The sequence below is a fragment of the Chelonia mydas genome, chromosome 7 (genome assembly GCF_015237465.2).
Source record: "Chelonia mydas isolate rCheMyd1 chromosome 7, rCheMyd1.pri.v2, whole genome shotgun sequence".
Classification (NCBI taxonomy): Eukaryota; Metazoa; Chordata; order Testudines; family Cheloniidae; genus Chelonia; species Chelonia mydas.
The window spans coordinates 104,684,988-104,701,804 of record NC_057853.1 but is presented as its reverse complement, the minus strand read 5'-3'; the positions used below and the strand labels follow the sequence as shown (position 1 = coordinate 104,701,804).

The 16,817-nt window shown below is 42.2% G+C and overlaps 1 protein-coding gene across 1 annotated transcript in view; it reads left to right on the top strand.

Moving 5' to 3' along the window:
* Positions 1 to 16,817, top strand: part of BTBD16 (BTB domain containing 16) — a 46,783-nt gene that overhangs the window by 12,997 nt on the left and 16,969 nt on the right. The window contains exons 9-11 of the mRNA XM_043551963.1: positions 2,128 to 2,197; positions 2,846 to 2,976; positions 5,093 to 5,212. Of these exons, the coding sequence (XP_043407898.1) occupies positions 2,128 to 2,197; positions 2,846 to 2,976; positions 5,093 to 5,212 (321 nt within the window). The remainder of the gene's footprint in view (positions 1 to 2,127; positions 2,198 to 2,845; positions 2,977 to 5,092; positions 5,213 to 16,817) is intronic.

Below are 16,817 nucleotides of genomic sequence, written 5' to 3'. Positions count from 1 at the left end.
CCACAACTGCCATAAGTTCTCCAAAGAAATAGAAAGGGAGAGCTTATTGGGAGAAAGATTGGAGACACTTTTATGTTGAGATGAATATTTACAAGTGAAAAACAAGAATCAGTTATTCCTCTGAGAGAAAAATATGCTTACAAACACACAGGGTATGTCTATACTGCAAGTGAAGGTGTGGTTGGAACATGGATAGGCATACTCATGTTAGTCTGGGTATGTACTCAAGTAGCTAGTACATGCTGAGACCCAACCACATCGACATTACTACTGTTTCCCAGGATAGCTAGATTAAAGCTAGCATGGGTATGCCTACCTGTGCTATAATCACACCTTCACTTGCAGTGAAGATGTAGCCTCAGAGATGTATGCACGCTACCAGTGATGGACTCTCATTGTTGTGTTTGGTTGGACTAATCACAGTCCCTCTCTGTAGGTATGTCTTCACTGCAAGTGAAGGTGTGATTGTAGCATGGATAGGCATACACATTAGCACAGCTAATAACAGTAGTGTACACATGGTGGGATGGGCTTCAGCACAAGCTAGCAACCAAGTAAAAGTCATTAAATCAAAGCGAGACTCTAAGGTCACAAGGGACCATCATGATCATCTAGTCTGACCTCCTGCACATTGCAAGCCACAGAACCTCACCCGTCCACTCCTATAATAGACCCATAACCTCTGACTGAGTTACTGAAGTCCTCAAATCATGATTTAAAGACTTCAAGTTACAGAGAAGCTGCCGTTTACACTGGTATAATATCCGCAGAGATATTCACCCACGACTAGTGTTGGATTCTGATTGTTCTGTTTGGTTGGACCAATCACAGTCCATCACTGGTAATGTGTGTGTGTGTGTGTGTGTCTTCACTGCAAACGAATGGATAGGCATAACTGTGCTCGCTTCAATCTAATGTGGCATGGGCTTCAGCACGTACTAACTGCATTAATACATACCCAAGGGGCTTTGACTCTGATTGCTAGCCAGTGCTGAAGCCCATGCCACCTTGTGTCCGCTACTCATTCCTGTGCTAGCTAGATTAAAGCTAAACCTTCACTCGCAGTGAAGACATACTCCGAGACATAGACGCACTACCAGTGATGAACTCTGATTGCCCAACCAAACAGAACAATTTAGGTTATTAATATACTGCAAATGCATTTTTCTACCTGGTATAAATCCCAGTGACACAGAAATGAACAGGAGTTTTAGAGTGATTTCAGTGGCATCTGGACTTAGTCTTATGCATGTAAAACTACTTTATAAAATGGGTACTTGTTAAAGCACTTTACATATATTCCACGTACTATGTCTCCATCTCAGTCTTTTCAAAACAATGTCTCCCTTTTCCTCCTTAGCCCACTGCTCTGCATCCTTCTCTGTAACAATGGATGACTCCACTATCATTATTGTAGCTCAGGTCACAACTCTAGTACATCCTTTGGCTCTTCCCTTTCCCCAAGTGCAGTTCCTTGCTAAGTCTCGCCATTCCTTCCCCCTCAGTTTCACCAAAATCTCCTCTTCTCTCCGCCCCCAATATTAAAAACCTTTATCAATGCTTTGCTCACCTCTAGTCTTCACTAATGTAACCTTCTCCTTTCTTGTCTTCTGTCTCCTCATTCCACTCTACCCAAAATGCCAATGCATTCTTGGCTTTGTGCCTTCCATCATGCGGCCCTTCCTGTGCTTGGAACAGTTTCCCCCTTCAGTTCACTAAGCCAATTTTCTCAAGAATCCTTTCTTCCTTCATTTTACAAACAGTCTCTCCTAGCAGTCCTTTCCCTGAACAGTTGTCCACATCATGTCTTGTGTGCAACTTCCTGTCTATCTTACATTATGAGTTCTGACTTGTTTTGTAAAGAGCTGTTTAAATTTACCATATAAATTATTACTGTGAAGGATGATAGGAAAGTATGATAAACTGATGGGAAAGATGATTAAACTGAGGCACATAAAGGTTAAAATAAGTCCCCTAATGTTACAGTACAACTTAGTGGCCCAATCAGGAGTAACTGGAGTGTTTTTTCTTGGTCAGTACTTTAACCAGTAAACCATACTCTCCTGTTTTTTTAATGCTGTAATATTTTATATTTTGCTTTTAAAACTAGTTATTTCTTTGTGCTAGGTGTGTGTCCATTATGAAGAGTGGAATTTGCTCAGCCAATGTCTGTAGCTATTATTGTGCTGCTTGCAAGGTGAGCTAGAAATGCTACTGAGGTTTAAAAAAAAATTCACTTGAGTAGCGAGGTTGCTTCAAGTTATATCTCAGACCAGAGAAAGTTCAAACTGTCTTAAAGGTTCTAGATTCCTATTAGTAAATTCTTTCAGGTGTGCTGACTTGTTTGCAACACCATATTTGGTTTTTATTTACATTTATAATACATTATATGGCTATCAACAGTCTCTGGGAATTATGATATGAATTATAACACCTAGTTTAGGTTGTTGGATCTAAATGTAAATGTTGAGTAGTTCACCATCTAATTAATATTTTAATATTCCAATGAACAACATGATCTGGGCTATGGAATTTTTCCCCAAAAGGATGATTTTTCTTTGGCTTTTGAACTTTTAAAACAATTTCCATCTCAATTTGAAACAGGCCAGATCCTAATGATTGTGAGCAATATGAAAAAAAAATTTTTTACATAACATTAATTGAATGCAGGGTGATATACAGACATATAGTTGAAGATTTAACATTTCAGTGAAAAAACACATTTTATTCCAATCCTTTGGTTGGCTCTGTGTTTGAGCTTGAATACTACCAGTTTTGACCACAAGGTGGTACCCAGGGTTTATAGATTTCTTTCTATTCTCTCTTTTGGTGTTTTTTTAAACAGTACAAACAGGAAACACTGGTAACAGACTGCGAAAGGTGGCTAGAGGTGAACCTTGTTCCTCAGCTTAGCTCTCAGATCCATCTACGGAAACTTCCACAAGAACTGCTGCAGAAAGTGCTCAGATCTCCCAGGTCAGACTGATGTGCTGTTCATTGTTTCTGGACATGCAAATATTCTTTACTTCTTATGCACAAGCCACAATGAATACCTATCCACAATGAATCAAGTCCTCAGTGAACCTTTCTAATCAATATTACTTTGTTGCCTTAACCCGTAAAGGAAAATACCTCTTGAGCATGCAGTTCAAGATGATAACTAAGACTTTCCCTTCAGATTTAAAAGCATTCTTACAGGCTTGGAAACACTGTGTTGTTGCACAGAATATCTGCTATGTTGTGGTGTTTGTCAGAGAAAAATTATGATGGCCATAAAATAGAAAACTTCTGGTGAGGTTAATATTAGTTTCATTTCAAAACAACTTGTGGATTGGCTAAAGGTTCAGAACATGAACAGTCTGGTGTGCTAAACTCTTTGCTCCTAAAACCTCCTCTGTCTTATATAGATGGGCATATTTCCCTTGTGTGTTATTTCTCTGGACCAGAATCTCACCTGGTAATTGCTATTATGAAGAGAAGTGAGGAATAAAGTCTAACGATCTTACAATTAAAAATAAGCAAATAATGCCATAGTCTACTCAGAGTAGGGCACAAATTAGTTTGGGTTTATGTGATAAGGAGCTTTCTATCTCCTGGTATGTACCTGTCCGCAGGATATCTAATGATGGTTTGGTGCCCTATGTATGTGAAATGAGAAGATATCACTCCACTGCTTAGTGTCTCTAGGTTCATGTTATAACAAAAATGGCATGATGAATGAAAGATTCTCCTTTCCCTGTAACTTGGAACTCTCCTTTCTGTAATATCTTTTCAACCGTGCATTTGAGCTGCCTGGATTCCAGATGCATAGTTAGCGCTGTGTATGGAATACAGAATACGTAGCCTTACTCCTCCTACAAGACTTACCCGTCTCGCTTTAGCTTCCAAGACCTCTCACCTATATTTCCCTACATCTCTGGTACTAACACACTGCCACAACTGCAGCTCATTCTCTACACTCTCTTCCAAGTTGTCAGTCTTCTTTATCAGATATGATACTCTTATGCCCAGTAGGCAAGTTACTTTGTGGTTCTCACGCTATGACTCCTCACAAAGCCAGCTATTTCTTTTTTCCTTCTAATGCTCAAAACATCTGCCACCACACCCTGCCCCTCCCTAATGCTCAGGCACTTTATGCATAAAATAGAAACAAATTGCTTCCATGGAGGAAAACAAGTCTTAATAATTCAGGAAAGTAACAATTTCCCAATAACTGGAAGGATACAGTTGTGAATAATATAATGTGATAGGTATTTGATTTTAATAGGCAGGTCTGATTGAGCTGTGTATTGAACTGGAACTCAGGTATTTTGTGCCCGCTTGTGTTCTAGGGCGATTTAATTCGAGAATTCCAATAAAAAGGACAACTCAGAATACTGGGAAGGAAATTTTCACTGTCTCTCTCTCTCTCTCCCCCCCACCCCCCACGCCCCGTTGCCCAACAGTCACCCTGCTCCATGATATTGTACTATCACACAAAGAGTGAAATTCACTTTTCTTGCATATGGCCTGAGGAAGTCAGCTTTACAGAGGGGAAGCATTCTGAAATGCTGTAGAGGCAAATTCTGTTTTCTTAGCCTGCGAGAAATCTGTGAGTTTGATAGGTTGGAATAGTGCAACCCTTCTGTGTGATGGCATTATTGCCAGTGAGTCAGCCTGGCCCCATCACCATCTTTCACACTAACAATATGGGACAAGAAGGGAGACCCCCTCCCACTGGTAGAAAAGATTTGAAAGATGACTTTAGCCTTAACTGTAATGGACCTATTGCATCAAGTTGAATATCATCCAACAGTAAGTGAATTATGCAAGTCTGATGCCTTACCTTGATGCATCGGGTACTGACTACTATCTCATACTGGGAGCAAATAGGTCATTAGACTGATCTACAGTAATTCTTACGCAGCAAAATTCAGTTTAAATGTGAAGTATTGTTATTTTCCAAATATCTCTAGAAGCCTAATCTATAAATCCACTCCTGATGCTCTTCAATTGTAATTTTAAGTAATCTCTGGTATTTATTCTTTTCCTTAGATGACAATACAAGCAATCCATACCAACCTATTATTCATATATCATTTCTTCTTGGCAGGTTGTTTACATACAATGAATTCCACCTCTTGAAAACAACTCTTTGTTGGACCTACCTACAGCTAAACCCAAGGGTTCAGATAATACCATCTCATGAAAAAATCCTAAAGTACTTTAGCAGGTAACAGAGTGAAAGTCTGAGTAAAAAGAAATCCTTTCAATCAACATTATGAGTCCGGCAGTGCATGAGAGGGATTTGGAGAAAACTCTTCTCCAGCAGAACCAGCTGGATAGCAGAAAGGGCTAAGAAGCCCTGAGGTGAGCTGGTGGAAGAGGAATAGAGAGAATAGAGTTGATAGACTGTGAGCCGGGGAAGAGACTGAGGCAAAGGCCCACCACAGGGCAAGGTAGGAAGTGGTCTGGGAAGGCCTCCTGAATTCTGAACTGGGCTTCTCCAAGTTGCACTGGCTTGTGTTAGCCCTCAAGAGGCCATTAGCTGGAGCACAGTGTGCTCTGGCCACATGTCCCTTCCTCTCCTATCTCCTGAGCCACCTTTGATATGCTCTTGCATCAAAAACTCCATGCGGTTCTGGGATAGAGCCATTGTGTCAATTCAGTGCTGGGTGGTGAACACCCCTGGGACAGGAGGATTCTGTGGGAGCCACAAGGGCAGGATACCGAGGTCAAGCACAGGGCAGAACCTGACCCCTTTTCCTTAGTTTGCTAGCGTTCTTGTTTAACACCAGTATATTTAGGGATTTTTTTAAAGATGATCCTCATGAGACATTATTTCCTATGAGTCATGAACACCATAAAGTAATTACTCTTTGGCTCAGAGTTGCACTTCCATGCCTGGAATCAACATTTTTGCAGTGAGAGATAGGAAATGAGCTGAAATTGTGGATGATTTCATTATTTACTAGTTTGACCTGAGATGTGTTTGTGTAAAAATGTTAGTGGGTCATGCATGATTAAAATGACTGAAGGTGCTAAATACGAAGTTTTTAATAAGCTAAGAGTTTTCTCTGTTATGTCACCTACATTAATATATACATATATGTTTTACTTTTAGCATGGATTTTACATTTTATCAGGCCTATTTATTTGATTAATTTAATCCTCAAACTGTATTCTGAGTGGATTTAAATGTATATTTTGAATTTAAATCACTGTCTCATCATAGCATTCTTTATGCATTTGGATTTTTATGCTACGATATTGATATCGATGATATTTTGAGAGAGAACATGATGTATTTATTGTAGTTTTAAGATCAAATAATGCACATACAGTTATACTGGGCACGAAGGGCTGTCAGGTTCAGGTTCTAATTAAAAAAAAAAGTTCCAGATCTCAAGAAGATCAAATGTGGCCAGACTTTGCAACCAAACCCTGATGCAACAACAGGAGCCAAAAACTTAGAAGCAACAAGGAGACTTATATCACAAGACAGTGGAAAAACATGCACAGGCTACCAATAAATAAATAAATGCTAAGAATAGCAGAAGAGAAGAGCAACATGTAAAAACTTTCACATTAGCACTGTTTTTTAGGGGGTATTTACTGTAGTAATTGGAAGGTGCTTTATTATAGTTTCCACTGATAGTGGTAGGTACAGGTATTCTAGATGTTGTTACGCACATACTTATATAGGTCCCAGTTCACCACATCCTATGTAAATATAAACTTCCACTGAAGTCAGTGGAATGCTATGAGGTCATGATGTGCATCTCTTTGCAGGATCAGAGTTACAGTTTCCACAACTGTTACCCATCCTCTGTTCAGGGCAGCCAAGGTTAGTCTGGGACCTGATATAAAACACTGACCCACCCACCCTCATTTTGCACCTACAAATAACTGCAGAATCATGAGAAAAATTATGTCTCTCAGATGTCTCCTGATATGTGTTCAGATCAGGAGGTACTTATCCAACGACTATCATTTACTCCTGCAATTAATTTCATCTATGAATTTCTACCCTTAATTAGATACAAGTGCAAAATGGAATGCGGGTTTTAAAATCAGGCCCATGTTTGACATGTATTATTGTGACAGTACTATGCCAGCTGTAGCACCCTGGGCACTCGAGTTGCTGCAGCACAGAGAAGGCTGCAGACTTAACTGAAGCCCATCAATTGTTTCTAGTGGGGATTACACTTGGTGGTTACTGAGCTAATTGTCTCATTAGCCCAGCAGTTAAGGGGAGCATATGGCTTTGTCTACACTAATGCTGTAAGTCGATGTAAGTTACGCTTGTTCCGTTACGTAAGTTTAAAAGTGATTTAAAGCAGTGACTACAGCACACTATGTGGATGGGAGACGCTCTCCCATTGACATAGCTTGAGGTGGATTAATTAAATTGACGGGAGAGTGCTCACGTCTTCCCCAGACCCGCTGAACCGATGCCACTGCCTCAGCACCGATTTAGCCCCTAGTGAAGATTAGCCCTATGTAATTGGGAGGAATAGGAAGTAAGGAGACGCTCAGAGGGTTAGCTTGGGTGGAGGAGAGAAGATGTACGGAAGGCTCCTCCTACTGTATACCTGTGCTATGTCCTGTCCTATTGGGAAACAGAGGATTAAAGGTGCATGTAATGGAAAAGAAAGAGAGGGTGTGTTTGTGTGACTCAGACTGTGAAAACAGGCGAGGCAGCACTGCTCACTGGGCAGCTGAAGAAGAGCCTTGACAATTATAAAAACAAAGTTTAAAAACATTATATTGAAAATTCCTGCCTCCATATATTAAAGAATATTTGGCTCGAAGAGCTAGTAAAAGTGTAAATCAGTGCGTCTCCATCGACGTACGTGCTACTACGCCAGCTAAGGATCTAGCCCAGTCTGTGGCTACAGTGAGCAGCACAACAGGTACAGCAGGGGAAACAACACAGTGGATAAAACTAAGAGCCTCGTGCCAATCTCATTTACTCTCAGATACATCAGGAGTAACTCAATAAATAGAACCAACGGATCATACTCTTTATTTATGCCAGTGAAAGTGAGATCAGCATCCAGTCCTGAATGTGTTGTCTACACCATTTGAAAGTCATTTTCTAAAAGGAGATGTTGACATTTTATTCTATTATGAAACAGATGCTGTTGCCTAATTTGTTTGGATAGAACTCACTCTAGCATTTTAGCCAATAAAAACAAATTAGAAAATGATGGATAGCTTTTTAAATCCTTCAGATTTATTAATTTTGAACTAGACTGAGTGTAGACAGCTCTTAACCTATGCAATGACTCCTTGCCAGATGCTTAGGAAAAGCCAGTGGTTTTATTAATTACTGCAGGATGCATGACACATCTGAGCCCAAAAAGTCTCTCTCATAGTAGCAGTCACCTGGCAGGGGGTTAGGAGGGAAAGAGAGGAGAGTCAATTTCCCAGAATTAAATTATATGCAACAGTGGCGTGGGGTGTTTTTACATACAAAAAAGGAAAAACTAAAATTGTCATGAAAAAAATGCTTCCTCTTGAGGAAAGGGAAATTTGAACAATGTTTTTATCCCAGTTATCCTATAAATTCAAAAGATTAAGTAATGCTTCCCACCATAAACTGGGTTTGAAGATGTATCTTTTTTTAAATTACAGTTGGAATTTCTGATTCAGTCCTCTGAGGCCACGCTGGTAATTGCAGGCTTTCTGTTCAAAAGAAGGGTAGAGAATTTATCTTTGCTATGCTATTGCACACATAGACAAGGAAGGAAGAGGATACACAACATAGGGCAGGATTTAGCAATATATATCTGTTGCTAGGTCTCACAACTTTATTGTATATGTCACAATATTTGATATGTTGTTAAAGCTCTAGCTCCTGAGGGCAAGTGATGTGAGAACCTCATTCTTAAAAAAAAAAAAAAAAGAAAAAAAGAAAGAAAGTTACGTTTTTTAGACCTCATGATTACAAAGAAAAGCCTGAAAACCTGAACCAAGTGTACCCTAAGGCTCAGAAAACAGAAGGTAAATACAAAGAACGCCCAAATTATTTTTGTGAACTCTCACGATTTTTAAGACAATCTCATGAGTTTGGGGGCCTGACTCATGATTTTTGAATGCTTAGGGTCAGCAATAGGGTGTGTGCAATTAGTATAAGAACTATATCTACTAACACCCAGTGTTAGGTAGGCCATGTCTTTTCTGGAACTTGTACTTTGGCTCTCAGCAAGTGGGACTTTGAACAAATGGAGACTCTCCTTAGAGGTGTAGAACTACTTCATGGCAGTAGGGGAAAGTTTTAATGTCCACTTTACAGCAACAAGGCACGTGCACAACTGTTTGTTTATGGTACGATGTAGTGGAGAATCAAACCTTAAGGGTACAATCTTGACCCCATTGAAGGGAATGACAAAATTCCCATCCATCCATCTAAAATATTTCTGGGATGTCCATCACCATAGTATCAGAGCACCTGTAAAGACAAGCTTAATCTCTGTGAGAGGAAGTTAAGATTGAATAAGACTGCTTGAAGTCAAGCATTTTTTTAATGAAAATTTTCACTATTTGGTTTCGTTTTCTTTTGAGGCTTTGGGGTCATTTTTATTTTTCCCTTTGTAATATGACGATGTGAAAAGCCCAGTATACCCAACACTTCATACTTTTGAAACCTAGAACAGAGTTGGTAAAATATTTGAAAAAAAATCTTTTATACGTTGTTGGCAAGAAAGAAAAAAGATTTTACACCTGTATAGTGTTACTTTTTTTCTCCCCAAGTTTCCTCCCCAAAGCTGTTTCAGTGGTCACATACACATATGCACAGTGGTCACCACTGAACATTTCAGAGACTTGGTAGGGTAACTCACATGACTGGAGCGCTGTCATGGATGGGTATTAACTGTTCAGGAAGTACAGGCTGGGGAGAAAAGGTGGGGGAGTTGTACTGTATGTAAGAGAGCGGTATGATTGCTCAGTGCTCCAGTATGAAACTGGAGAACACCCAGGATCAAGCAGCATGCCCCAGAGGTCGGTCCTGGGGCCGGTTTTGTTCAACTTCTTCATTAATGATCTTGATGATGGGCTTGATTGCACCTCAGCAAGTTTGCGGATGATTCTGTGATGGTGCTGCCCATGGGAGCCAGCTGAGGTCACTCAATCAGGGTGAACTGCAAACAGAACGGGGCAAATCCCAAACGCTGGTGAATATTCTGATACTTAGATTTACCAAGCCAGCACAAAACAGCTTCTGTAGTACCTCACAGGTTACTCAGAAGTCCAAATAATGCAGTTCCCTTAAAGTACCCAGCCTCAGGCCTCCATCCAGACACACATGTCAAACATATGATGATAAATGCTGAAATTCTTATTTCATCATATAAAAGAAAAGGTTCTCCTGATCCCAAAGGACCAAGCTCCAGACCCAGGTCAAATGATAACTTAGATCTTACCCAAAATAAACGCTTATAGTCAATTCTTATTAACTAAGCCAAAATTTATTTAAAAAGAAAAAAGAGAGAGTTTTGGTTAAAAAATCAATATACAGACAGACTTGAATTCAATTCTTGAGGTTCAGATACATAGCAGAGATGAGCTTGTAGTTGCCAAAAGTCCTTTTAGAAATAGTCCATAGGTTACAGTCCAGTGCCCATATTCAGGGTGACTCCAGTCAGTGACTGGGGATCTCAATCCTTATGGCTTAAGGTTTCCCCCTCTTGAAACCCAAAGCAGATCTGAGATGAAGAAGGATCGTGTCGCAAGGTTTTTATACATTTCCAGCAGCCTTTTGGCCTGAGAAAACAATAGGCTTAACTTTCCTTCTCCTAAACATCAAGGCAATTAGTACAGGGTAATTTATCCATTAAACAGTTCAGCTACAGGTTACCACAACCTTCAAAGAGATATATTGACAATAATACTATTTCACTCAAGTGTCTTCTTAAATGTTAATTCTCCTTTTTTGATCTTTGAATCAAAGCTATAGCAAGAGACAAGACTTGTTTGCTTACATCACAAGACCTGAGCAAACATCTACCCTTCTATCTCTAACAATACAGGCTTGCATTTCAAAGCTCTATTCATTTACATATCTTCCTAACCAGTCTTTAAAGTTCGGGCATGGGTCAGGTCAGTCTGTGAGTTAATTAACTCTTTCTGGCCCTGACACCTTTCAATGAGATATTATATTACACTCATAATGTCACAGACTCTAAGCTGCGGGGAGAGGTAGATATGCTGGAGGGTAGGGATAGGGTCCAGAGTGACCTAGACAAATTGGAGGATTGGGCCAAAAGAAATCTGATGAGGTTCAGCAAGGACAAGTGCAGAGTCCTGCACTTAGGACAGAAGAATCCCATGCACTGCTACGTCTGGGGACTGACTGGCTAAGCGGCAGTTCTGCAGAAAAGGACTTGGGGATTACAGTGGACAAGAAACTGGATATGAGTCAACAGTGTGCCCTTGTTGCCAAGAAGACTAACAGCATATTGGGCTGCATTAGTAGAAACATTGCCAGCAGATTGAGGGAAGTGATTATTCCCCTCTATTCAGCACTGGTGAGGCCACATCTGGAGTACTGCGTCCAGTTTTGGGTCCCCCCACTACAGAAAGGATGTGGACAAATTGGAGAGAGTCCAGTGGAGGGAACAAAAATGATTAGGGGGTTGGGGCACGTGATTTATGAGGAGAGGCTGAGGGAACTGGGGTTATTTAGTCTGCAGAAGAGAAGAGTGAGGGGGGATTTGATAGCAGCCTTCAATTACGTGAAGGGGGGGTTCCAAAGAGGATGGAGCTAGGCTGTTCTCAGTGGTGGCAGATGACAGAACAAGGAGCAATGGTCTCAAGTTGCAGTGGAGGAGGTCTAGGTTGGATATTAGGAAAAACTATTTCACTAGAAGGGTGGTGAAGCACTGCAATAGGTTACCTAGGGAGATGGTGGAATTTCCATCATTAGAGGTTTTTAAGGCCCAGCTTGACAAAGCCCTGCCTGGGATGATTTAGTTGGGGTTGGTCCTGCTTTGAGCAGGGGGTTGGACTAGATGACCTCCTGAGGTCTCTTCCAACCCTAATCTTCTATGATTCTATGCCAGCATTTTAGCACCCTTCCCCAATCCCTTCACAACTCAGCTCCTGTTTTCTTACTTTGTGTTGCCTTCTTACCTTCTTCCATCTCTGGTGATTTTAGCAGATAGCAGGGTCTTTTCTGTGTCTTAGGTCTGCTGCCCCTCACTCCATAATGGCTTTGGTGGAGAGGAAATAAGTGGTCTGCCTCCGAGGGTTACAGCAGGAAAAAGCACAGAGCTTCTCCCTACTACTGCAGCCAACTGAAGAAGTTTTGGGATATCGACATGCCCCACAAGACCTTGTGGCCTTCACTGTTCAGGCCTATGGAAGACATGCTCATTTTTTCTCATTAGCATGTCAGAAACACATGCATTGCAGCCCCTCCTGCTGAGAAAAATCAAAATGGGCTTCTCAGCACATGGAATGACTCAGCCAATCAGAAAATAGAAGGAATACCTTGTGACTTCAGCCATGTGCATAATTCCAGTTCAAAACTCTCATTTCAAATTCACTGTGTATATTTTGCTGATAATCAGATAATGCAAAATATTTTGTGCCTAATTTCAATAATTTTTGTGCCCAAATATGACAGCCAGGAATTTCCCAGGGTGCAGCATAGTTGGTCCTCCACCCACCCCTCAATATGGAGGACATGTCAGGGGTTATCCCCGCAGCACAAGATGCTTAGGTGTTATTAACAGCCAGCATAAGTGAGAACCAGTCCTGAGGCTGCATCCCCACAAATGGGAGATTGCAGGGGTAACTTTAAATGACCTTTCCCCACCCCCAAATGCTGTGCTGAGCAGAGCTCAGCTATTCTGAGGATCTGCTCTACCTGGGTAAGGGAGTTTCATTAAATCAGGAGCAAGCCCACTTTGCATCTTTTACATTTTGCATCAGATATTTCACCCAGCTCTAGAATGTACTGTAAAATGATAAATTATTCAACCATGCTTTAGGAGTAAAACTATATATAGCTTGTGCAAGTGATTTTTCAGGAAATGAAATTTGACTTCTCTGCCTCACTCCTGAACAAAGGCGAACTACCTTCCACTTCCTTTTCAGAGCATTAGTAATATGTATAAAAGCATATACATTTGCTGCTCTACTCTGACTTTTTGTCCGCTGTCAAATACTGGGAAAAATACAGAATTTTCACATTTGGTTTCCTTGGGTAAAGCCAATTGTTGATTATAAGCAGGTTTGCTATTAATGCAGCATTGGACACTTTAGATATTATATTACACACAAAAAACCCCTATTGTAACCTTATTACTCCTCAGGGAATTCTGCACCACTGCGCAATTCAGAATTTCGCAGAATTCCCTGCTTCCCCCACAGAACTGCTGGATTCCACTAGGGACTGCTGGACTCAGCAGAGGCCAGCTCACAGGGACTGGAGCGCCCAGCCTGGCAGGGCTGGAGGCTGCATGGTCTGCTTGATCCTCAGTCTTCCGGGGACAAGAGAGGGTCTGGGAGACCCAGCTCTGGCAAAGGGTGAGGAAGGGCAGGGCCGCACCAAGCCATGTTCCATGGTGGGACAGTAAAGAAGTTGGGGGGAGTAAAGGCTCTGGGGGTGCTGGAGGCTGGGGGGAGTGGGGTGCTGGTGGGTGGGTCAGGAGGTACCCCGCAGCTGGGCTGTAGTGGGAGAGGAGTGCTGGTGTCTGGGCCGGGGGGTGCCCTGTGGCTCGGCTCTGGGGGGATTGGAGTGCAGGTGTCTGGGCTCTGGGGAACCCACACAGCCTCCTCCAGCACCCCTCCCCCAGCACCCCTCCCCCAACTGGAACTAGGTTGTCATAGGGTTTCTTTAACTCTCTGCTCCTGGGGAATCTTTTTTGCTGTTGTCTGTATTGTTGACATACTTGTTGACAGGTATTTTAAAATAAATTACCAAAGTGCTTATATTGTGTTGTTATGACAAAATATGCAGAATTTTAAAATATTGTGCACAGAATTTTTAATATTTTGGTGCAGAATTCCCCAGGAGCAGCGTTCCCTCTAATTTTTCCCACCCATGTGCAGAATGAATTTTGTTATGTGTGCCAATATGGAGGTGATGTGTGACACATTACCTTCATATTGGTGCACATAGCAAAATTCATGTGGTGGGGGTGGGGCCGAGGGATTCAGAGTGTGGGAGGGAGCTCAGGGTTGGGGCAGAGGGTTGGGGTGCCGGGGTGTGAAGGTTCTGGCTGGGGGAGTGGGCTCTGGGGTGGGGCTGGGGGTGAGGGGTTTGCGATGCAGGAGGGTACTCTGGGGCTACGGTGGGAGAGAGGACTCCCCCCAGCTCTCTCTCCCCACAGCAGCACTTGTAGAGGCAACTCCGAGGCTGGGGCTGCAGGATAGGCGCCCCTCTCCCAGTCCCACCAGGTGTGGGCCAGAGCTGGGTTCGGGCTGGGGGAAGGGTGCCCTGGCCACAGTGGGGTCCAGGCCAGGCTGCACTGCCCCAGACATGCCTGAGGCTGGGCCACCCTGCCCCAGCCACGCCTGGGGCAAGGCCGGGCCGCCCCGGCCGCAGCAGGTTGGGGGCTGGGCTAGGTTGGGGCCGGGGGAGAGGGATGTCCCTCCCCTGGCTGTGGCAGGTCCCCGGGCGGGTTCCCTTAGCGCCTGTGTGGCGCTAAATAGGCTACTGCGCGCCCGTGCAGCTTGCAGGGAACTTAGCCCAGAAGTACTTAATGTTGTTTTAAAGTCAAGCACTCAAGTTAGGAAATGAAAGAATTAAAGTTGTCTTCCATCTCAATTTCACTCCCTTATGCAATATGATAGTCTTTAATTACAAGATCACATACCATATTTTCCACAAGGCCCATGCCTCATTCAATGCACAGAATGGACGGTCCTCTCTTAGTGATCAGGTTTACAATTTTTTTGTTTTATCCGCATTGTTTGCTGTGTGGCCCCCAGCTTTATTTACTGCACACTATCCAAATCGTGCACTGAAAACAGAATTATTAACTTCATCATGGGTTTTATTCCTCATGGGCTTTTCTATGGCTCTCATCACAATAGTATCTGAGTTCTTCACAAAGAGTATTTAATCTTCACAATACCCTTGTGAGGTGAGAGGGTACTATTATCCCCATTTTACAGATGGGGAACTGAGCCACTGTGAAATGAATATCAAAAGTATTCAGTAATCCAGGGTGCCCAATGAGAGACACCTAGTACCTGTTTTTTCAGATTACTCAGCATTTTATAACCATTTATATGTTCAAAATATAGCTTCCATTTACTTCAGTTGCAGTTGTGAGTGGTCAGGACTTCTGCAAATCAAATCCTAGGATATCAAGTCAGGTACTCAAAAAAGTGGAAAGTTTGGTGTAACCAACTTGCCCAGCATCACACAGGAATTCTGTGACAGAGGTAGGATACATCCATTTCTCCAGGACAACATTCAACTTCTTTAAGCATGAGATCATCCCTTTTCTTTCTGCAGTCCCCAGCCTGAATCACAACACAATTTCCAACTTCTGCAACCAATGATGAAGGGGTCCCACAGTCTCCTTTATTACATAACCATTATTCATCCCTAGAGCAGGTTCATTCTATGCACTGAATGAGTCAGGAGTCCTGTAGAAGAGAAAAGCATATGCTCATGTAATTAATGACTATCAAAATGCATATTCACAAGGGGCCAGATTAAGGTTGCACAGGCAACCTTAATCCTGGCATTTCCTAACTTTTGAGTGCTTTACTTTGCAACGCTAACTATCTTTTAACATAGGTTTTTGTGTGTAATTTCATAATTTTTTTAAGCAACCTGAAAACCCCCCAGAAATTCCATCATGTGGCATGGCATCATATTGACCCCCACATGGTTCATCAGCATGGTTGGAACCTTCAGATCCACCACATTGACCTTTGCTACTTAGCTAATGGAGTAACTGATACCAGTAGTAGGTTGTCATCTTGCATACGAACTACAACTAGAGCAGAATAGGACACTTTGCCAGTGAGTTTCATAGATATTTGCTGATAGCAAAGCAATGGTGAGACTCAGGAATCTTGGGTTCCATTCCAAGTGCTGGACTGGAGTTTGCTCTAATGGTCAGATTCTTCTGCTCATTTTCCCTAAGCTTGACCCCTTTCATCTCCACAGTAGTTTAGGCAGCCCAAATCATACTGCCAGTGAGCAGCAGTGTTGGCCAGAATCAGTGTTGCAGCATTTGCTATTGCTGCGCTTGCAGGTGCTGGAACTAGGGATGCAGGGCCGAGGGGGAGGCTGCAGCACCCCCGGGCTTGAAGTGGTTTCCATCATATACAGGATTTACAGTTTGTTTAATGGCTCTCAGCACCCCCAATTTAAAAATTATTCCAGCACCCCTGGTCGTGCCTCCTCCTGGCCCTGGGGTATGTGGAGGGGGCCTAGTAAAACAACCTGCAGTTATTCTTCCCAAATTTAATCCAAGGCTTTTCTAGCCCCCTTATGGTGCCACACAGTTTAAGGAGTTATAGCAGAAAGAGGAATTCTTCAACTTGGTGCTAGTCTGGGCTTTCACACTGACTCATTGCATGCTCTTGGACATACACATTAATCTTTGTGCCTCTGTTTCCCCATCTGTTATATTAATAGATTTCAGTGGGCATTTTGACTGAGTTCAAGACTTAGCCCATTTATTATTTTGATTAATTCATATCCTGAAATGTGCAGAGAATTTACAAGGAGGGCCCAGCCCAGCCCATTAGCCTTATTAAATAAAGACTGTACAGAGAAAACAGGCAAGGCTGGAGCCTACTGTACGTTAAAAAGAACGTTTTATGAAGCACCTATTCTTTCATACCTTAAAAGGGAGCGT